The sequence below is a fragment of the Lontra canadensis genome, unplaced genomic scaffold (genome assembly GCF_010015895.1).
Source record: "Lontra canadensis isolate GAN:19392208 unplaced genomic scaffold, GSC_riverotter_1.0 scaffold104, whole genome shotgun sequence".
Lineage (NCBI taxonomy): Eukaryota > Metazoa > Chordata > Mammalia > Carnivora > Mustelidae > Lontra > Lontra canadensis.
In genome coordinates, this window is record NW_022631098.1 from 5,194,617 (window position 1) to 5,217,242 (window position 22,626).

The following is a 22,626-nucleotide window of genomic DNA, read 5'->3' on the forward strand; positions in this document are numbered from 1 at the left end:
GGTGTGGGGGGGTGCGGGGGGGGCAGTCTTGGAGGGCTGAGCTATTCAGGACTTTCCTCCTTTTAGTCTCTCCTGCGTGTTCCGCTTGTATTCTAGGATCTTCCCCTTGATTTGCTTAACCACTATCCTGCAGTCATGTATACAAGGGACCCTGCACTTGGTAAAAGGCAGTAAGCTGTTTTCCCTAGGAAAATAATGTCCCTAGACCGAGAGCCTGCTTAGTACTGAGGACTCAGAAGGAAACAAAATGACTGAAAACACAAGTCTTATTCACACGAATTTTGATTCTTTAACTCAAAATCCTTAAACCACATGATGAGAAGCAGCCCCCCTCTGCACATTTAGCAGGTTTTTCATCTGCTCTTCCCCTCTGTGTGATTACTTCAATCAGGCAGTGAATGACACATGCAGGCTTTAATCACTGCGTGTTGTGACACCCGCCTTGCACCACAGCAATTTCCTGCAATCAGCACTGCTTAAAAGGGTAATCAGGAGGCAGAGGAAGAGTCAGAAAAACCTGACATTCTTGCAGCTTGCACAGCAGAATAAGATTAGAAACCAAACCCGTAATGCTAGAAGCATTTAGGGGAGAAGCGGGAGGGGGGGTACCCTGAGGAAAGACTCAGCTGCAATTGTGTGTCACCTTTTGGGAAAGCGCACTCCTTCTGGTCTACATACAATGATGGTGGCCACAAACAGAGGTCCTGGCCAAGGCCGAGTTCATTAGAGACATATTTATATCTGGTATTCCTTACAAATAACCTTTTGGGTTTCAGAAAACTGATGATTTTCATATAGAAATACGAATCTTCTCTGCATTTTAATTAATATTTAACAATGCATTTCCTAAATTGAGTCCTTTAGTAATGCAGTTTCCAGGAAGGTAGTTTTGGTGGGGGGCTTTTTGGAGTTTTTTTTTTTGTTTTTGGTTTATTTTTAAGCAGGCTCCACACCCAGCAAGGAACACGATGCAGGGCTCGATCTCACAATCCTGAGATCAAGACCTGAGCCGAGATTAAGAGTCGGACACTAATCTAATGAGTCGGTGCCCCAAGAAAGGCCGCTTTTTGCATCATCTGACCACCAGTATGAAGGCAGCAATATCAACTTTGACCTGCCTTTTTCCTAAACAAATTTTGGAAATCTGGGCCTGAGAAGAAAAATCAGAGTGACTAGGAGAAATGATGTCACCTTTCACATCATCTTTTACGGATGCTAATAAGCATCAAAGTGGGGGGAGGGGAAGCCTCTTTCTCTTTGAGCCTTACAAATCACATATTGTTTTTACAGGGAAGCACTTTATTTCCAGCAAATATTTGTGTCTACCACAACTTATTATACCTCCTACTAGGGCTGACTATCCTTTTATACTCTGAGATTCTGAACCAAAAGTATTAAGATGGTAAACTCAACAATGTTTAGCTGTTAGGAACTCACAAATCAAGTTCACAGCTAGGCTATGAACATTTCATAATAGACTGTTACTTCCTGGAAGAACAGGGTAAAAACTGGAGGATAAGCCAAGACTGGGTAAGGTTCAAGAGACAAGAGTCTTAAAAACAAGGGCAAAAAGGGACAAAAATAGTGAATTCTGTCAGCCAGTGTCCTCCCCTACTTGATAAGACACCTGCCTGAAAAGAGAAAGGAGGAAAACCTTTTATCTCTTTCCAGGGAGATATTTGATGCTATTTCCCAGAAAGTATCAAAGCTGAACTATGCAGAAAAAAATGCGTCAGCATGACAAGCTACGCATTTAACTGGTGCAAAGTGTGCAGTCAAAGAAAGCTGGAAGCAGGGTCTCTGCAGGGAATGACTCACCCATCTCCCTCTCTAGGGAAAGTGCTTTAAGTCCTTCCATTCAAATGAGCTAAAGGGAACCTTCAAAGAGGCTAAAAGAAGAATGGATAATGTTTACCGTTCCCCAGATTGAATGAAAGGAAACCATTTTATAAACCTATAATTTTATAGAACTGCAAGAACTAAATTATAGTAAATCATCTTATAAAAGTCAAATTTGCAACACCAAGAGCGAAAAGAGACCAAGGTTCACCAAAAACAATTAGTGAAAGAATGAAAGCTCTAGGACAGCTCTGGCTGACAGTCAACTCTCAAGAGACTCAGGGGGCTTCATCCTCTGCCATTGCAAGGATGAGAAACTTTGAGTCTTTTCATCAAGGCCATTAGCCTTTGCCTTCCGAAATGTCCCACACCGGAAGAGGCAGGGATCGGTTCCTAAGCTGCAAGGTGGCATCCTAGAGCAGACCCCCTGCATTGTCTGAGGGAAGGGCCTTTCTCATACCTATCCTCCCACACTTCCCCAGGCCTGTGAACTCTTCAGCAGAGAACACGGCTCTTCACTCACCACACAAAAATGCTTATCAACCTCAACATCTACAAACTTGAAGTGTTACAAGGGTAAAAGCAAAATCAGTGCCATGACCAGTCACGTTTTTGCAACACAAAATTTCACGTCTTGATCTTTGACACCAAAGGGATGTTTTGCCTATGACTTTGCAATTTTATGCCTACATGAAATTTCCTAAATGCCAAGTATTCTTTAGCTTGTCCAAATACTCCTTCTTTGACAAGGGTGGCGCAATGCCCCTGTCCTGTGAAAGACAGCCTGCCAGTATGCGTGGCGTCGTGCCATCGAAACTTCTCAAAGGCTCCTGACCATCCTCGGAGCCTAAGTGCACGGGACCTTCCAAGGTACATCTACTTCCTGCCCCTTCTTTAGATCAAAGCTTATCTTCTACTACCTCCAACTCGTGCTCTGTTTCAGCAAGTTTATTCTCCTGTAGAATCTCAATTGCCAAACTCTGGGGTTTTGCTGAGGTTGTTCTCAGTGGAAAGAACACAGGCTTTGGAGTCAGACAGCCCTGGGCTCTTATCCCATTTCTGCCACTTATTAATTATGTGCAAGTCCCCCACCATCCCCACCTTGGTTTCCACAGCTGCGAGTAAGAATAAACAACGCCTATCTCACAGACATTTTGTGAGGGGAAGAAGACAGTTGTGTAGAATTTCTGGTATATAACAGGCATTTTTTTTTTCTAAACAGAAACTATTGTAATTAATAGTCGTGAAAAATGTACTCCTTCTCTTTCTCCTGGCTTCCCAAGAGTCAGCTCAGATCTGGACTGTGTCATTAATAAATGCTTTCTGGCCAAGAAAGTATCAAAAGGTCCCTTTGAAAACCAGGAACAACAGAGTAAATGTTTATATTATAGTCACAACAGAGAGAATGAATTTATCTTGTTCACGCCTGTGTAGTTTCTACCTAAAATCAGCCAACACTATAAAACTAGTTTAACTTTAAAAAAAAAAAAAAAAGAATCCAATGTTCAATCTTTTTTTTTTTTTTTGTCTCAGCAGAACCTCCAACTGGACACTGCAGTCGTCTAAAATACACTCCTCTAGCATCTACTCACTAAACTTTTGCTCTCCCTTCCAGGCTCAGCTCAAGGACCACCACCTCTGAGAAGTCTTCTTGCACCACCAGATAGACCTGCTCCTAGGATTCCCCATCTTTCTACTGTAGCACATAATACATTGGACTGTAATCACCTATTCCTGTGACAGCAGCCTTATTGGACAGCAAATTCTATGAAGACACAGATGCTCAAAGACAATTTATTCAATGTTTCTTTAGCTGAAATCCAGTTATCTATCTGCTCAAGTATGACTGGCTTATATAGAAGACAGACACGAAGGCAGAAACTATCAACACAATGCATTTGTAATTTTCAGATAAGAAACGTGCCTACCATAGCTAAGGAAACACTTGGAGCAGGACAGTGTTCCAAAATAGTCAAAATAATGCTAAGTAGTACCAAATATGTAGGCTAAGTTAAAGAGCTGGAGTCTCCATGCCAAAAGATAGGCTGTCTCACTGAGTGACAACAGTACAACATCAAAGTATTTATTAAAAACTCAGTCTTGGGGCACCTGGGTGGCTCAGCTGGTTAAGTGTCTGCCTTCGGCTCAGGTCATGATCTCAGGGTTCTGGGATCAAGCCCCACATCGGGCTCTCTGCTCAGCAGGGAGCATGCCTTCCTCTCTCTCTCTGCCTGCCTCTCTGCCTACTTGTGATGTCTGTCTGTCAAATAAATAAATAAAATCTTTTAAAAAAATAAATAAAATAAAAATTCAGTCTTTCCTATTTACTGAATGGACTCACCCATGATCAGTTAGGTGACAATTATAAAGTACTCTGCTTTAAAAAGTACTTTTACCCCTATCGTTTTTATTTGGTATCAAAAAAATCCTGACCTAATACACCACAACAGGTCCAACAAAACAGCTGTAGGACAGAAGAGCGATCAGGGTATAACATAATCTGATGGATACTCCCAAATTCGTTCATCCATCTATTCGCCATGACAAACCTTTATTGAGGACCTAGAATACACAAACAACACTTACTTCTAAAATGGAGGAAGTATTTTCTCTGCAGGAGTTATTCTTTAAAAGAATGGACATCAACCCCACCCCAAAACTGTCAAATTCAAAGATGAGATAAAAGCACAAAAATTCTACATCAAGGTAGAACCCTCTCAAGTCTGACTGACTACAGCATGGCATCAGTCCTGCCGATGCCCAGTAGGATAATGCCTTCTGTCCCAACAGGGCTTTTTCCATCACCAGGAAAGTGATCACTTCCTGTACATTCAAAATAGCAACATCTGAACTGAAGCACTCCCAAGTTCATCAAAGCAGGCAGAACAGAGCTCCAGGCGCTCCTCCCAGGCAAACACTGGACAAAATGAATGGCAGATGCCAACATCCAAGAAAAAACTGGCCACTTCTAGGCTGGATAGCAAAACAAAGATCCCCAACCCGGCCACTGTTAAGCCAGAAACATAAATCGGAATTCTGTCATTTCTGCTCTCCCAGACAACCTGCAGATTACTAGATTTATAAACCTCATCTATCTCGGCAACTGCTTTTATATAGTCTCAAAGTTTTATAAATGATCAATCAAAATAGCAATATGTTTAAAAGGTAATGTTTAAAGGTAAAGTCAGTTTCCCAAAATTAAGCTGAAATTAACATCATTTATTCACCCATTTATAATGGATATTATGCGTCCAAGAGATTCCAGTAAATCAATTTATAATGTGTAATCTGGGTCTAAGAGGGGAGTCTTCCTTCTATTGACTTGTAGAACCAAATAAAATTTTACAAGGCAACTAAAACAAGGGGCAATTAAAAACATACAAACTCTCTGTAGCTAAAGGGAGACATCTAGAGGCAAAAGCTTAAAATTGCAGCTCCTCCTCACACCTTGGGGATCTTGAGTCAGCCCTAAAGGAGCATTTTTATTATTTTTTTCTTATTTTTATTATTATTATTTTTTATTATGTTCAGTTAGCCAACATATAGTTCATCATTAGTTTTTGATATAATGTTCAACAATTCATCAGTTTTATGTAATACCTTTTAAAATTCCTTCACTTAGGAAGCTCCTGGCTGTCTCAGAGAAGTGTGTGACTCCTGATGTCGGGGTTGTGAGCTGGACCCCCATGTGGAGTGTAGAGATTTCTTAAACTTTTTTAAAAAATTAAAATTCATTTACCTAGCAATTATTCTCTAAACGAGGAGGTTTGTGAATTCAAGTCATGGAACAAAACACAATTTCGACCTATTACCTAGTGCCCTCTACAATGACAATACTCCACAAATCCCAACAGGCCCAGTTAAATCTCACTCATACGCTTACTTTAAATCTCCTCATCCAATCTCTTGGTTCTGTTGGCAAAGTGGCACAGAAAAGTGATGGGCATGGCTCAAACGGGTAAGAACACAGAGGTAATATTAACCCGATTCACAGCAGAGCCCCAAGATGATCACATACACAAAATGCTTCAAGACCTTCTGAAAATTAATGCAATAGAATGTTTAATGAGAAAACAGTCTCATAAAATGGCAGATCTGACCAGGAAGATCTCTAGGTCATCCCTCTGTAACCGTCACTAACTCAAATGCCCTAGGGGGCCAAATAACACAGGCTCAGGGCTGGGGGGGGGGGGGGGTGGAGGTAAAATGGAGTCTGCCTTCCCCAAACTAAAGGCATCCCACTTTTTTCCTCTCAACCCTAAACTGGCCAAACTACCCACCCTCTCATGCTGACTCTACCACTTGCTCTGCTTTGTCTACACATTTCCCAAACTTTCTCCCCTAATGCCTGACACTGAATGCAAATTTTAAAAAGAACAAGTAATACCAAATGTGTCCATGTCCACAAAACCTCTGCAAGAATATACTCCAAGGTGTTAACAACAGCTTGTTTATGTGGAGATAATGGGATTATAAATGTTTTTATTTTCCTATTTTAGCTACCATACTGGTTTTCTAATGAGAACAGAAAAAAAGTAACTTTTCATTCAAAAAAGTAGCATCAAATGCCATGGCATACTGAGAATGACAGCAGGACTAACAGAAATCACATTAATCAAGGGGCTCAGTCGGTTAAGTGTCCAACTCTCAGTTTCAGCTCAGGTCATGATCTCAGGATCCTGAAATCAAGTCCAGCATCAGGCTCTGCACTCAGGAAGGAGTCTAAGATTTTTCTCTCCCTCTCCTACTGCCCCTCCCCACACTCACTTGTACGCATGCACACGCTCTCTCTCTCTCTCTCAAATCTTGAAAGAAATCACATTAATCAAGAAGAAATATTTAGTGGCTACTTATCATCACTGTGCTATATCAGAACGTCATTTACTTTTAAGATTAGCAGCAAAGAAATGCTGTATTTGAGGAAATAAAGCAACTGAGCTGAAATTTCAAAGTTCAGGCAAAGGAAGCTCTCTCTTCCTCTTCCCCAGATTCCCTAAGGCCTTACCATAAAGATCAGGTCCATGAGGAGTAAAGACATTATACAAGACGATGTTCACTGGTGCAACTACCAGCTTCCCATAGTAGTAGCTATCAATGACCACCACAGGCACCTAAGACGGAGCAGAAAATAGATACCAATTGCAGGGTTTTCTTCTGGAAACATGCTCCCAATGCTAACAGGATAAACTTCAAAATGAGAAAGAGAATGAATTTCTCATATTCTCTTTCCTATCAATATGCTTTCATTACAAGTTTAAAACAAAACAAAAAATAAAACTCACCAGAAAGAGTATTAGGGCCACCAGAGACCATTGAAAGAAACTCTTCCACCTGTGTTTCATGACCAGCAAATCAAAGGCAATGGGTAAACTATTTAACAGAGAAACGAAATAGGAAATTAAATAAAACACTTAGAATGTAGACTCAAACAAGTCATTCACACATATCTCATGCTAAACAGGGGGAAAACATGTCTCTAGCAGTTAACAGTGAGGAAAGAAAGCTGATAGAGGAGAGGACGTCTTCTCAACAATACAGTGTAACGGCCATTCAGAGTACATTAAGTGAATGTGCCCTGTGGTCCTATACCCACCCGGCCAAATGAATGCTCATCTCTTCCATGATTTATAAAGATTTTAATAATATTACACACTTTGATTTGTCAGTTCTGCTATGTCTCCTTCCAACACTATTTGCGCTTATCCCTTTCACTCTAATTCTTCAAGCAAGTGGCGTATGTATGTTGCCTTCACCATTTCTTCCTGAACGCCTGGCTTCAAGCTCATGCGACGGACTTAAGGTCAACAGGAATCTCCTCTTGGCCAGACCCAGTAACTCTTCACAACCTTCACCTCCCTTGGTCTTTCCGCAGCACTTGACACAAAGCGTCTGCTTCTTCCTCTAGGTTTCCTGGCTCCTGTTCTTTCCTGGCCTCTTCCCAAGGGCTCCTTTCCAGATGTCTTTTTTGTGCCCTACCATGGTCCTGGGTCCCAGAAGCAAATTTCTACTCTTCTTTTTCTACACGCATTTTCTCAGTAGGTACTTGCACTCTTGCATGAATAGTCACCTTCATATCCATGACCTCCAAATCTAGAACACTAGTTGGAGTCTTTACCCACGCTCCAGTCACAAGGAATTCCCTCCCCACACCAACCTCTTACTACAGAACTTACCCAAATGTCAACGATAGGCTTTGCTCTGGACCCCTCTGCAGAACCAATGTCTCCCATCTCTGAATTCACATGGCATTACCATTTCTCTTTTATTTAGCAATGCCATGTGCTATCACAAGGTATTTCTCCTGGGATATGAACTTTCACATTCTATTATCAAAATTTTGCATTATCATTTGTATTTTCATTTTTTTCCCGCCCAATTAGTTACATTTCCATGGCATCTCTACTTCTCCTTCGGTGAGTCATCATACTTTTAATTACTTGTTCAATGTCTGTCTTTCCTACTAAAACGTAAGCTCTGGAAGTGCAGGAACCTAAGTGTCTTCTTTATCAAGGTGTCAGCAGTGCCTAACACTAAGTTTTCAATAAATGACGGTCAACTGATAGCCATCCTGAAATCCCTTATCTCAGCTAAAGGTACACCCATCAAAACGTGCCACCCAGAGGTATTTGGGAGAACTCACAAAGTTCATTGCCAATGGTACAGAGTAAAAGGAACGGAGGAACAAAAAAGGTTGGGGAAGTAAAAAAAAGGAGGGAAGATCAGGACTTTGTGGGTCATGTTAGAATCTGGACCCACAGGGCAGGGGGTTCAAACTTCTTACTTAAAGGACCTAACAGGGGGCACCTGGGTGGCTCAATTGGTTTAGCAACTGCCTTCTTCGGCACGGGTCATGATCCCAGGGTCCTGGAATGGAGCCTCGCATCGGGATCCCTGCTCGGTGGGGAGCCTGTTTCTCCCTCTCCCTCTGCCGCTCTGCCTGCTTGTGCTCTCTCACTCCGTTAAATAAATAAAATCTTTAAAAATGAACAATTAAATAAGGGACCTAACAGTATGTATTTTAGGCTTTTAGGCTTTACAGGGCACATATGGTCTCTGCTGCATATTCTGTGTGTGTGGGTCAGCTCTGTGTGTGTGTGTATGTTTTGTTAACAAACCTTTATAATGCAACAACTTCTTAGTTCTTGGGCTGTACAAAATAAGACCAACTGGACTGGGCCCACAGGTGACAGACTGCCAGCCTCAGTGACAGACTGCCAGCCTCTGTGACACAGAGGAATGGGGAAGCTACTGTAGAGTTTAAAACAAAACAGGGAACTATATAGTCATATTTGCATTTCAGAACGGTAAGTCTAGACTGATTATGGAGAGATTTCCAGAGATCAAGCCTAGGGATGGGAAGGTCATTTAGCAGGCTCTATGGTAATCCAGGAGCAGAGGTGAAGAGGAGTAGTCAGGGTCAAGATATTCAGGAGGTACAATAAATAGGACATAGGAAAGAGAGACGAGTCACAGATATTTTTCAGGTTCCTGGTTCAGCACTGAGTAGATGGTGGTACCATTTATTGGGATAGAAACATAGGTAAAAGAACAGATATGGACAGAAGATAATGAGCTCAGTTTTGTAAATGTTTAGCTATAGAAAAGGAGATATCTAATATATATGAGATAATTAGACCAGATTTAAGATACAGGAATCATCAAGATGACTGAAAGACAGAAGAGATAGAAGAGGGCCTCACACAAAATCTTTAATATTCTGATGATATGCAAAATAGAAGACTGACGGTGGGGAAACCAGCCTTGAAAGCAAAATTAAGAAAATTTAGAATACTTACCCCCTAGAAGACATTCAACTCTCCTAAAAATTTATCTCATAAATAAATTTCCATAAATGTATAGACATATATACAAAAATGTTCACTGAAGCATTGTACATCATAGCAAAAAACAGAAAAACTACATATCTACCAACAAGGCAATGGCTAAATTATGGTCAGATAATGGAATGCTATGCAACCCAAAGAACAATCTAAGTCTACATATACAGAAGATACATAGTTTTTTCCCCGTGGCCTCTGCTCCGGTGGGAGTACCCTGGCTGAGCTCCCAGACACATGCAGAGGGGACAGCTGTGGGCTTTGGACACGGGCAACCCCAGGATGACTTGAAAGTAGGACATCCTTGGCCCTCCTAAAGAGAGAAAATTAGTGGCTGGTGATCGGTCAGTATGGCATTCTCAGATGCCTTTACCTGAGTGAAAAATCTGCCTCCATCAGGACCTCAAGTGTCTGACAGCCCTATGTGATACTAAGATAGGACATTCCTGTAAATAAACTGCAGGATATGTGGAGCTTTGCAACACTGACATTTACTGCGTGTTGATGATGTACCAGAATTGTAAACTCATTCTACATATCTTAATCCTCTCAACAGGCCTACAAGAGAAAGAATGCCACAGAGAAGGGGGAGAGAGACAATCTTAAGCAGGACCCAGGCCCCTGCAGATCCCGATGCTGGGCTCCATCTCAGCACCCTGGGATCACGACCTGAGTGAAGTCAGACGCTCAACCGACTGATCCAACCAGATGCTCCAAAGATTTATTTTTTTAAAGGTTGGGGTAGATGGGACGCCTGGGTGGCTCAGTTGGTTAAGCAGCTGCCTTCGGCTCAGGTCATGATCCCAGAGTCCTGGGATCGAGTCCCACATCAGGCTCCTTGCTCATCAGGGAGCCTGCTTCTCCCTCTGCCTCTGCCTGCCATTCTGTCTGCCTGTGCTCTCTCTCTCTCTCTCTCTGGCAAATAAATAAATAAAATCTTAAAAAAAAAAAAAAAAAAAAAAAAAAATAAAGGTTGGGGTAGAGTAGGGTTCCCATTTTAGTTTTATATACACAGTAGTACAACTGCTAAGTTAAGGGCATAAAGACTTTATAGATACATATTATAAACAAACTGTTACATAATAATACAACACAAAAAAGTCATTCTGAGATTATTTCAACAATATATCGAGAATAATCTCCCTACATGCTAAAATAGCATTTGCTAACATTGCTGAGGGTCAACATTCCTAACCTGTTAAAAGTATCTAACTCCAAAAGGCTGTGTGATGCTTAATAAGGAAACCCTAGAAATGATCCTATTAAAAAAAGAGAAAAGAGGGGCGCATGGGTGGCTCAGTTGTTAAGCATCTGCCTTCGGCTCGGGTCATGATCCCAGGGTCCTGGGATGGAGCCCCGGCTTCCTGCTCAACAGGGAGCCTGCTTCTCCCTCTCCCACTCCCCCTGCTTGTGTCCCTCTCTCGCTGTGTGTCTCTCTGTCCAATAAATAAATAAAATCTTTTTTAAAAAAGTAGATATATACAGTTACAGGATGATTCTATTTAAGAATTTATGATATGTATGCACATATACATGTGTGTGCATTTACACACAGAAGGACAATTTCTGGAAAGATATATACAAAAGTATTAGTGACTATCTTTGAAGATTAGGTTAGGGGAAAAGAGAATTAAGAATTCTTTTCACCGCATACAAACTGGAACTTTTTTTTTTTTTTTAAGATTTTATTTATTTCTCAGAGTGAGCACAGGCAGACAGAGTGACAGGCAGAGGCAGAGGGAGAAGCAGTCTCCCCCCTGAGCAAGGAGCCCAATGCGGGACTCGATCCCAGGACACCGGGACAATGACCTGAGCCGATGGCAGCCGTTTAACCAACTGAGCCACCCAGGCGTCCCTGGAACTTTTTTTATAATAAAAATAGACTACTACAGTTGACTTTTGAACAACACAGGTTTAAACTGTGTGGGTTAACATACATATGGGGGTTTTTAATAAATACAGTACAGTACTGTAAAAGTATCTTCTCTTCTTTATTTTCACAGAACATTTTCTTCTCTCTAGCTTACTTTATTTTAAGAATATGTAACACAGAAGTGAAGACAGTGCAGACTAGAGCAGAAGTTGGGGGAACAAGGAATACAGGAAGAGAAATACTACAGCCCTTGAGAAAAGAGCTGCTGAGGCAAGAACTGGAGATCGCAGGGAAGTCTGGTTTTAGGCCTGGTGAGTGGGAAACGCACAGCACAGAGTGGTGCAGCGTGCACAACACACCAGCGGCAGGGTCCGGGAGGCCTGGGTCCAGAGGGAAAGAGAGTATCTCAAGCCAACTCCACGCTGAACACAGAGCCCAACGCGGGACTCAGTCTCACCACTGTGAGATCACAATCGGAGCCAAAATCAGGAGTCAGTCGCTTAACCGACTGAGTTACCCAGGTGCCCCAGCAAACAGAATCTTCAAGGAAAATCACCCTCTTAGACTCTCTTTTCTCATTTATAAAGCACTAATGACTGGGAAGCCTGGGTGGCTCAGCTGATTAGGCGACTGACTCTTGATTTCGGCTCAGGTCCTGATCTCAAGGTCCAGGGATCAAGCCCAGTGGGGAGTCAGCTTGGCCCTCTCCCTCTGCTCCTCCCCTGACTCGTGCATACTCGCTAATACATAAATTAAATATTTTAAAAATAATAAAAAAATAAAGCTCCCGGGGCGCCTGGGTGGCTCAGTGGGTTAAAGCCTCTGCCTTCAGCGCAGGTGGTGATCCCAGGGTCCTGGGATCAAGCCCCGAATTGGGCTCTTTGCTCAGCGGGGAGCCTGCTTCCTCCTCTCTCTCTGCCTGCCTCTCTGCCTACTTGTGATCTCTGTCTGTCAAATAAATAAATAAAATCTTTAAAAAAATAAAAATAAAAAATAAAGCTTCCATGATTGTATTTTTGCCGCAAAGCTGCTGTAAGGCCTAGGGATAAAGTTCATAAGGGGTTTAGCAGCAGCTAACATACAGCAGACTAACATACAGCTTAATAATCACTATTCTTATTAGAATGAATCACCGAGAGAAATATTCTTCCATTTCCCATAAGCTCTGTAAGCACAACTCTTTCCTGTAACTTTAGGTCATAAGCAGAGAACACAGAGATAAGCTAACACAGAGATTTACTATGTGCCCAGGGACACAAGGAAGATGAACTGTGTTGGTCCCTTACCCAAGAGCAGCACTGAATGGCCAACCCAAGATAGCCCCAGCGGCTACTCCAAGCACAGCAACTGAAGTCTTGTCCATATACCAGCCAGTCACGGCTACCAACGTGGTGTACATACAGAAGCTGCTAGGAAGGAATGCTGCAAAAGGAAAGAAACGGGGAACACAAAGAGGGAGGAGGGGGATAAGAGTTTGAGGTTTATTAGGTGTTACTAAAAATTTACCCACATTACGTGATACCAATAACCAGGAACATATTTTGAGAAACAATATATTAGAATTGTGAGTGAAGTCATACTCCTTAAAAAAAAAAAAAAATGAAGTTCAATGATTTTTATTTTCTCACTCTTGTTTTTTTATGGTACCAATACACCCCTAGTTAAATGCCAAGCACACCATTCCTCTCCTGGCCTGTACCCTAAGTCCAAAACTTAGAGAATTCCAGGTTATATTTCCAGACAGGGAGTATGCTGCAAGAAACTTGGAGCCATTGCGGACTATTTCTGAAGCAGTTTATCTTCTGATAGTTTTCTGAGACTGTCCTGGCACTAACCTTTACCCCCTAGGAATTCTGGGAGGCCGTCTCAAGGGCCAAATATTGGATAGCAACGCTGCTTTGCATCCTGCATCGACGGGCATAGATAGTTCGGGCTGTGGAAGTCCCTTAGTTACTTCCATCTAGCATCACTCTGTTGTAGTAAACAGCAGAGGCTGAGTGCTTTCAGGGTCTCTGTGACAGTAACATGCGATCCGTGTTTCTAACAACTCTATACAAAAATGCAGATCTGCCTCTCCAGGCTGCAGAAGCTGACCTCGCCTAGAGCACTAGGGAAGAAACAGCGGCACAAGGCCACAAGGCCAGCACCACGATCAGGCCATGTGATCTCCCAAACTCAGGAAAGGCTTTAGAGGCTGTGTATCAAAGGGTACCTTGAACTTCTCTGGGCCTTCTCGTTCTCAGCTGGGATGGCAAAGCTAAAGGTACTCCTGAATATCTCCCTCTTATAAGAATCCACTTCAGGAGTAGCAAAGTAACCAAAAAACAGAAGGTAAAAGCTTCACAGATAAATATAATACTGATGCTCTCTGCAAAGTTGTCAGTTACAGCCACCAATGCAGTGGACAAGGGAGCGGAGGAATTGGAGGTCTCTGCTGGCCTGGAAGGGACAGCACGGTCTCCCTGAGGACTATGACTCTCATAAGGTCTCTGCACAACCACATAGATTTTGATACTGTCAATGAAGTTAAATGTACACTTTTGTGCTGGATACGATTCTTGTGTATATTTTGTGTGTATACTGGATTCTGGTACACACAAACAGAAATTAAAACTGAGATAATTATACCTAGTAGCTTAATTTTTCTGGAGAAGTGGAAACAGGCTACCTTTTGGCAGTAGGCCACCATGGCTCAGAGAACAGAAATGTGCAACAGCAGCACGGCTCGCAAGCCACCACTCTAAGGTTGTATCCTCATTTTCTTTAAGGATACTATTTAAAAAAAGAAAAAAAGGCCCAGAGGATGCATACCTTTATAGAACACATTGCAAATAATGGGCAGAAAGTAGAACCACAAAGAACAGGTGTTTTAGACATAAAAAAGAGCAAAATAACAAAATTGTTTTTTCTTCCTCTAACAGCAAGAAAAGGCAGAAGGTGCTAAAGTCTTTTAGTCTGGTTTAAAAAAAAAAAAAAATACAGAGGTGCCTGGGTGGCTCAGTGGGTTAAGCTTCTGCCTTCAGCTCAGGTCATGATCTCAGGGTCCTGGGATCGAGCCCCGCATCGGGCTCTCCGCTGTCAGGAGCCTGCTTCTCCCTCTCTCTCTGCCTGCCTCTCTGCCTACTTGTGATCTCTGTCAAATAAATAAATAAAATCTTTTTTAAAAATTTTTAATACGATAATATAATAGAAAGCTCTACTACTTAGGAGTTCTTTGACTCCCAATAAGTCATTTCACCTTTCTCAATTTCCATGTCCTCATCTGCAAAAATGAGAAAGTATTGGTCTTACCCCTAACACAAAACTGCTGTAAGGACTGACAGAGATCATGCAGGAAACAGTGCTCTGCAGATTACCGATATTCTATCTAAACATAATCTATGCCGACACAAGTTCTTCCTTTCAATGTAACTGTGAAAGTTCAGTGTACCTGTTATGCCCTCACCTGCCCTTTTACTTACCTGATGAGGAGCAAAACATGCCAGTGCTAAGAACCAAGAAGGCCAGCATCATTCGACTTACATGCAGCCCAAACTTCTTGCACACAGCCCTAGAAGAAAGGCAAAGACCATCAGCATAGTCAATCTTAAGGACAGACATTTCAAATCAAAGGAAAAAACATGCCCCCATCGCAGAGAACACTCAGGATCTAAAGTCAAACACAAAACTGCCTGGACAGGTTTGTTAGCAATTCTGTGTGCAAAACAAACCCAAACATGCTTACTCTTCAAGCAGAAGAAAAACTCTAAGAGGATATGATATCTTTTCCATGCTAAAATCACGTACATTATCAACAGGAAAACAGCACGATGTAGTGGGAAAGTAACAGGCCTCAGATTCAGATGGGCACAGGCTCAAATTTGGGCTCCGCCACTTACTAGCAGCAGTACCCTGGTCTGGTGACAAAATCCCTGTGTCGGAATCCTCACCCGCCAAGTGAGGATAATAAGAATGCCTACTTGGTCACACTTCTGTGAGGACAATGCATGGCAAAGTGCTCAGAACTGTCTGGAACAGAATCGCTCAGTAAATAGTAGTCACAAGACAAAAAGGTGAGGAGATACACGAAGGGTTAATAAGAAGTTGTCTAAGTCCACATTTCTCAAACCCAAGGAATGACAGTCTTCTCTACTTCATTCTTGGAGGTTTTTAACCCCGTTAACATTCTTAGGAATGATTACCGCTTCATTTAGTCCACATTTGTGCAGACATACCCCTGGGTTAACGGTCAGCTAGTTCAGGTTCCTCAGTGCATCTCAGAGCTGCTTCCTGAATTTTGCTTCTTCCTAAGTATATCCTTTGTAGTTCGTTTAGGGAGGATCTGTTAATGGCAAATTCCCTTTTTGTTTGGTTTCTTTTTTCTTTTCATTTCTTTTCTTTTTTTTTTTTTTTTTTGTCTGAAAAGCCTTACTAAGCTCCTGGTCTTAAAAGATGGCGTAGCTGAGTACACAATTTTAGGAGGACAATCATTTTCTCTGAGTACTGTGAAGTTTTATCTTCTGGCTTTTGAGAAGGCTTCCATCAATCTAACATCCCTTTGTAGCTATTCTATTAGTTCTGTCAACTTTTAAGATCTTCTTTGCCCTTGGTGTTCTACGTGGTTCACTACTTGCTTATTTTTCCAGCTCAGGATATGTTAGGCTCCCTGAATCTATGAATTAGCATCTTTTTTTTCCATCAATTGTGGAAATTCTTAGGTATTACTTCCCTAAATACGGTCTCTCTCCACTCTATCATCTCCTAGAATCTGACTGAATCTGTCAATACGGGTTTAACATCTTTATATTTCCCTTACATTTCCCTTCTATTTCCTTTCTGTCACTCTGTACTTCATTCCTACTGAGCTCTTCAGATCAATCTTCTAGTTTGTTAGTGTCTAGCCATTCAAATTAACCACTGCGTGTTAAACCTCAATTCTGCTTTCATTGCTAGAAGTTCTGTGTGGTTCTTTCTCAGATCTGCTCACTTATCTTCATAGTCTCATTCCTTATTTTTCTTTTATCTTCTTTATTGTATTGTGGTAAGAACAGGTAATCAGGGGGTCTACCTTAACAGATTTTTTTTTAAAGATTTTATTTATTTATTTATTTGACAGAGATCACAAGTAGGCAAAGAGGCAGGCAGAGAGAGAGGAGGAAGCAGGCTCCCCGCCGAGCAGGGAGCCCGATGCGGGGCTCGATCCCAGGACCCTGGGATCATGACCTGAGCCGAAGGCAGAGGCTTTAACCCACTGAGCCACCCAGGCGCCCCTACCTTAACAGATTTTTAAGCATACGATACAGTACGGTTATCTGTACAATGTTGTACAATAGCTCTCTAGACTTATTCATCCAACACAACTGAAATTTTATACCCACTGATTAGCAACTTCCCATTTCCCCCTCTACCCAGCCTGACAATCACCAACCAGTGCTTTGCTTCCACGAGTCTATTTTAGAGTCCCATAGGTGGAATCAGTGGTGGTTGTCCATCTGTAACTGGGTAGCTCACTTAACACAACATCCTCAAGGTTCGTGCATGTTGTCACACACTGCAGGATTTCCTTCTTTTTCAAGACTGAATATTCCCTTCTAGGCATATACCCCATTTTCCCCCATTTATTGGTCAATGGACACTAAAGTTGTTGGCATTGGTCACAATAATCTTGGTTATTGTGAAAAATGTTACAAAGAACATGGAAGTGCAGATACCTCTTCAAGATCCTGTTTTAATTCTTTTAGATAAATACCTAGAAGTTGATTGCTGGATCATATGGTAGTTCTATTCTTAGTTTTTTGAGGAACCTCCATACAATTTTGTACAGTGGCTATACCATTTGGCATTCCCACCAACAGGGCGCAAAGGTTCCAATCCTATATCCTTGCCAACACCGATTTGTGGTTTGGGCGGGGGGCTTCACAATAGCCATTTTAACCAGCATAAAGTTATAGCTCACTGTGGTTTTGATTTGCATTTCTCTGAAATACAGTGACACTGCGTATCTTTTCAAATACCCGCTGGCTAAGTGTATAGCATCTTTAAAGAAGTGTCTATTGAAGTTCTTAGTCCATTTTTAATCCGATTAATGGGGTTTTTTGGTATTGAGTTGTAGGAGTTCCTTATATATTTTGGAATTGAACCGCTTTTCAGATTATGGTTTTAAATATTCCCTTCCATTCTCTAACTTCCTTTTCACTCTACGGATTATTTAGGTTCTTGTTTCTTATTCATGTTTTCAAATTCCTTCTTTTTTATTTAGAAATATGAAATATATTTATGTTCTTATTTTAGTAATTCCTAATCAACAAAGTCTTCCAGGTCAGCTTTCTGTTATTATTGCTGTTGGTTCTCATGTACAACTTGTTCGCTTCTGTACTTGGTGATTATTTTGAGATTTTTATTATAATTTCTTGTTCACTAGAACTTTATTTGTAGTAATTCTTTGACACCTGGGTTAAAGATCCATTTCTCTGGAGAAGCTTCCCCTTTTGCTTTTGCAAGATACCTACGGGCACTGCCAACCCAGAACAATTTAAATAAATTCTCAACTTGGGATTTCGGGGGATGATGTAAGGTGATGTTCACTCAGTCCTTAACCAATGTGAAGACCAATATACGGTTACAATCCTTAAAGACAGCACTAGCTTGCTTCCTTCTCTGTGCCACCCAGAGTCAAGGCCAAAGAATTTGTGTCTGACATTTTTAATTGTTTTCTAGTGGGGATACTTTTAATAATAATCATTATGTCTAAATACCTTTTAAAGCATTATTAACATGTTAGGTTGCATGTAAAAAAAAGTGGCTTTTATTACTGCAACACTTAAATGCTTAATACTTCCACTAATATTCAATCAACTGATAGGTACTTGGTGAAAGACAACGTACTGGGTGCAAGTAAGAGCAGTCAGTCCCACATGGGAATAATTTCCTATCACCTAAGCTCAAGGGGAAGAGGTAAATCATGATTCTGTATCTTGCAACCAAAATTAAGGCTCTACTAAATCCTACCACATGAAACACCAGTTACCCATATATTAACTTTACATGAAGATAATGAAACTTAACGCACCTCAGGAAGGAAAGTGATAATTAAAAGTTTTCCCCTCCAACAGTGTTTCAAAACACCAAGTCCCATTTCTTTCCTCAACAAATTAAAAATATAATTACCATATAATCCAGCAATCCTACTTCAGGGTACACATCCTAAGGACATGAAATCACTATCTCAAAGGGATAGCTGTAGGCCCATGCTTACTGCAGTACTATTTGTAATAGCCAAGACACAGAAACAACCTAAATGTCCACCTATGAATGAGCGGATAAAGAAAATGTGGTATACATGTACAGCAGAATATTATTCAGTCATAAATTTAAAAAGGAAATCCTACCACTTGCAACACGTGGATGGACCTTGAGGGTATTATGCTAAGTGAAATGTCAGACAGTGAAAGACAAATCCTGTATCATCTCACATGTGGAATCTAAAAAAAGCCAACCTTGCAGAAACAGAATAGAATGGTGGTTGCCAGGGGCTGGGGAAGCAGAGGGTAGGGAGGAGACAGAAGATTAGGAGATGGTGGCCAAAGCATACAAACTTCCAGTTAGAAGATGAGTAAGTTCTGGGGGATCCGGTATACAGCATGGTGACTACAGTTAACAATACAATATTAATGTACTTGAAAGTTGCTAACAGAGTAAATCTTAAAATGTTCTCACCACACACAAACTGGGAAGTGATGGATGTGTTAACTAACCTTACTGTGGTACTTCATGACATATGCGTTTATCAAATAATCATGCTGTACATCTTAAATTCACACAGTATTATTTCAATTACATGTCAATAAAGCAAGAAAAAAAATTTAAGATTTTTAAAGATTTTTTTTATTTATCTGACAGAGAGACACAGCCAGATAGGGAACACAAGCAGGGGGAGTCGGAGAAGGAGAAGCAGGCTTCCTGCTGAGCAGGGAGCCCAATACGGGGCTAGATCCCAGGACCCTGGGACCAGGGCCCGAGCCAAAGGCAGACACTTAAAAATTGAGCCACCTAGGAACCCCTTAAGTCCTACCTCAAATACAGTATTAGGAGCTAGGAGGAAGTGTTTTCTATTACAAACACTGCTTATGATCAGAAAAAAAAAATCTTATGCTATATTGGGCTTCCTTCATAGCACTTTTAGAAGCAAAGTTTTATACTCACTTGTAAAAGTAAAGTTCACAGATACAGCTCACAAAAGCCAGGAGACATCGTAAAAAGTAGAAGACAAGAATCTGAAAGAAACCCAGGACAAGAAAACAGAAGTCACAGAAACAAAACTCTTAAGGAGGAAACCACTTCCATTTGTCATTCGTAACACTGAACTGGCATAATCCTTTTGAAAAGCAGCATGTATCAAGGACCATACATGTATTCCTACCCCTCGACCAAGTACACCCATTTCTATAAGACCAGCTCTCAGAAGTAACTCGGACTAAGTAGGAAGGTTAGTTCTACTCATGAAAATGGTAAGTGCGGCAGTATTACATTAGGAAAAAACCGCTTAAAAAAACTACACAACGTCCAATGATGGGGAAATGGTCCGATCCATTATGTATATGTATTTCATGGACTATTACACAGATCTTAAAATTCACAATTACAGCAACAGTGGAATAATTCATATAAAAATCATACATTCAACAAACATTACCTAAACAACCATAATATATTGATAATGACAGATAGTTACTCAATACTAGGTAAAAATACACAATATATTATTTTATACATCAGAATTATAGCTTTGGAAATCAGAAGCATAGGAGATGACTGAAAAGAAATGTAGTGAAATGGTTAAGGTGGCTGTATCAGGCTGCCGGGACTTAGGTGTATACCTTCCCTCCTGTCTTCCAAACACATGTAATGTGATTAATTTCATAATTAAGAACATCAACTTAAAAAACAGTAACAGGGGTTATATTTAATAGTTTTCATACTATAGTGCACTGGTATATTTAAGACCATTGAGTACTTCAGAATGTAAGCACTACTTAAATATATATCATGATTAAGATTACTGCATGTAACTTAGGAATACTTCACATTTTCAACACCATAAACAAAATATTCCAAAGAGAGTTCAATAAACCAATCCATTAAATGCCATATTCATTCATTACTTCAATAGAAACATACTGAAAGCCTAATATACACTGAGCACTATTCTAGATGCTGCTGGAAATTCAGATAATTTTAGTACAAAGTATCTACACATTAAGGACCCCTCATCTAATTAAGTATAAAACATTTGGAAAGTTAAAAATTAGGCACACCTGGCTGGTTCAGTCAGAAGAGCATGTGTCTCTTGGTCTTGGGGTTTTAAGTTCGAGCCCCACATAGGATGTAGAGATTACTTAAAAATAAAATCTTTAACTTTAAGATTTTATTTATTTGGGGGCGCCTGGGTGGCTCAGTGGGTTAAGCTTCTACCTTCAGCTCAGGTCATAGTCTCAGGGTTCTGGGATCGAGCCCCGCATCGGGCTCTCTGCTCAGCAGGGAGCCTGCTTCCCCTCTCTCTCTGCCTGCCTCTCTGCCTACTTGTGTTCTCTCTGTCAAATAAATAAAATCTTAAAAAAAAAAAAAAAAAAAAAAAAAAAGATTTTATTTGACAGAGACACAGCGAGAGAGGGAACACAAGCAGGGGGAGGGGGAGTGGGAGTGGGAGAGGGAGAAGCAGGCCTCCTGCTGAGCAGGAAGCCTGACGCTAGGCTTGATCCCAGGACCCCAGGATCATGACCCAAGCCGAAGGCAGACCTTAATGACTGAGCCACCTAGGCACCCCATTGAAAATAAAATCTTTTAAAAAACAGCTAAAAATTAACCTTAATTAATGTAAGAATTGTATTTGGACCAGACAGCAATGCCCCAACAACAATTAACATGCAACACATAACTAAAAATGTTGGTCAATGCAAAAGGACACAAGAAAAAAGGAGGGATAAGGAATGGAAGAAACTAAACTATCTACACAGATGGAAGAGAATCCAAGATATACACCTGATACACCAGTGACACTAATAAGGAAATTTAGCAAGATTTAGATTAAGATTAAAATACAAAAATCAGTTGTATTCCTATCAGCAATGACCACCAAAAAAACCAGCAAAACAAGATTCCTTTCATAACAGCAACAAAAAAGTATGAAGAATGTAGGCATTAAGCTTCCCAAAACTTGGTAAGACTGAAATGGGTACATTTACAAATTTTATTAAAGGATACAGAAAACCTGACTAATTAGATAAATACATCATCTTAAGGATGGAATGACAAACCTATAAAAATACTGATTTTCATATTAATATATAATTCAATGGGATTCCAATAAAGAAAAAAAAATAGAATTGGGGGAGGGGCAAATGTGAAATGATTTTTAAAATACAACTTTTAAAATAGACAAAGTAGAAAATTTATCAACCAGATTAACACACACTACAAAGCCATAATAATAAAAATACGGTACTAATAATTTGACCAATGACCTAGAATAAGGAGGACATAAACAGGCCCATACACGTGGGAATAAGGTGTATGATAGATAAGGTATTACAAATCAGAAGAGAAAGGATGGATTATTTAGCAGATGGTACTGAAAAATCCAGTTCACTATATCACAAAAAATAAAGCTGCATCTTTCTACAATTTATAAAAAATAATATTCAAGGGGTACCTGGGTGGCTCAGTCATTGAGCACTGGTCTTCAGCTCAGGTCATGATCCCAGTGTCCTGGGATAGAGCCCCATATCGGGCTCCCTAATCAGCGGGAAGCCTGCTTCTCCCTCTCCAGCCCCCTGTGCTTATGTTCCCTATCTGTCATAAATAAATAAAATCTTAAAAATAGAGATTACTTAACAATAAAATTCTTTTTAAAAATATTCGAAGGTATTAAAGCCTTATATATGACAGGTAAAATTATTAAGCTAAGAAAATACTTTTTAAAAATATTTCTTTTTTGCGGGGGGGTGCGCCTGGGTCTCAGTGGGTTAAAGCCTCTGCCTTCGGCTCAGGTCATGATCCCAGGGTCCTGGGATAGAGCCCCACATTGTGCTCTCTGCTCAG

At 40.7% G+C, this 22,626-nt stretch overlaps 1 protein-coding gene across 2 annotated transcripts in view; it reads right to left on the reverse strand.

Moving 5' to 3' along the window:
• The window catches only part of ALG9 (ALG9 alpha-1,2-mannosyltransferase), a 95,719-nt gene that overhangs the window by 65,301 nt on the left and 7,792 nt on the right, over positions 1-22,626 (reverse strand). For both annotated transcript variants that reach the window (XM_032838438.1, XM_032838439.1), the window contains exons 4-8: positions 19,732-19,802; positions 15,012-15,100; positions 12,837-12,972; positions 7,122-7,209; positions 6,845-6,950 (exon numbers count right to left, since the gene is read on the reverse strand). In XM_032838438.1, the coding sequence (XP_032694329.1) occupies positions 6,845-6,950; positions 7,122-7,209; positions 12,837-12,972; positions 15,012-15,100; positions 19,732-19,802 (490 nt within the window). The remainder of the gene's footprint in view (positions 1-6,844; positions 6,951-7,121; positions 7,210-12,836; positions 12,973-15,011; positions 15,101-19,731; positions 19,803-22,626) is intronic.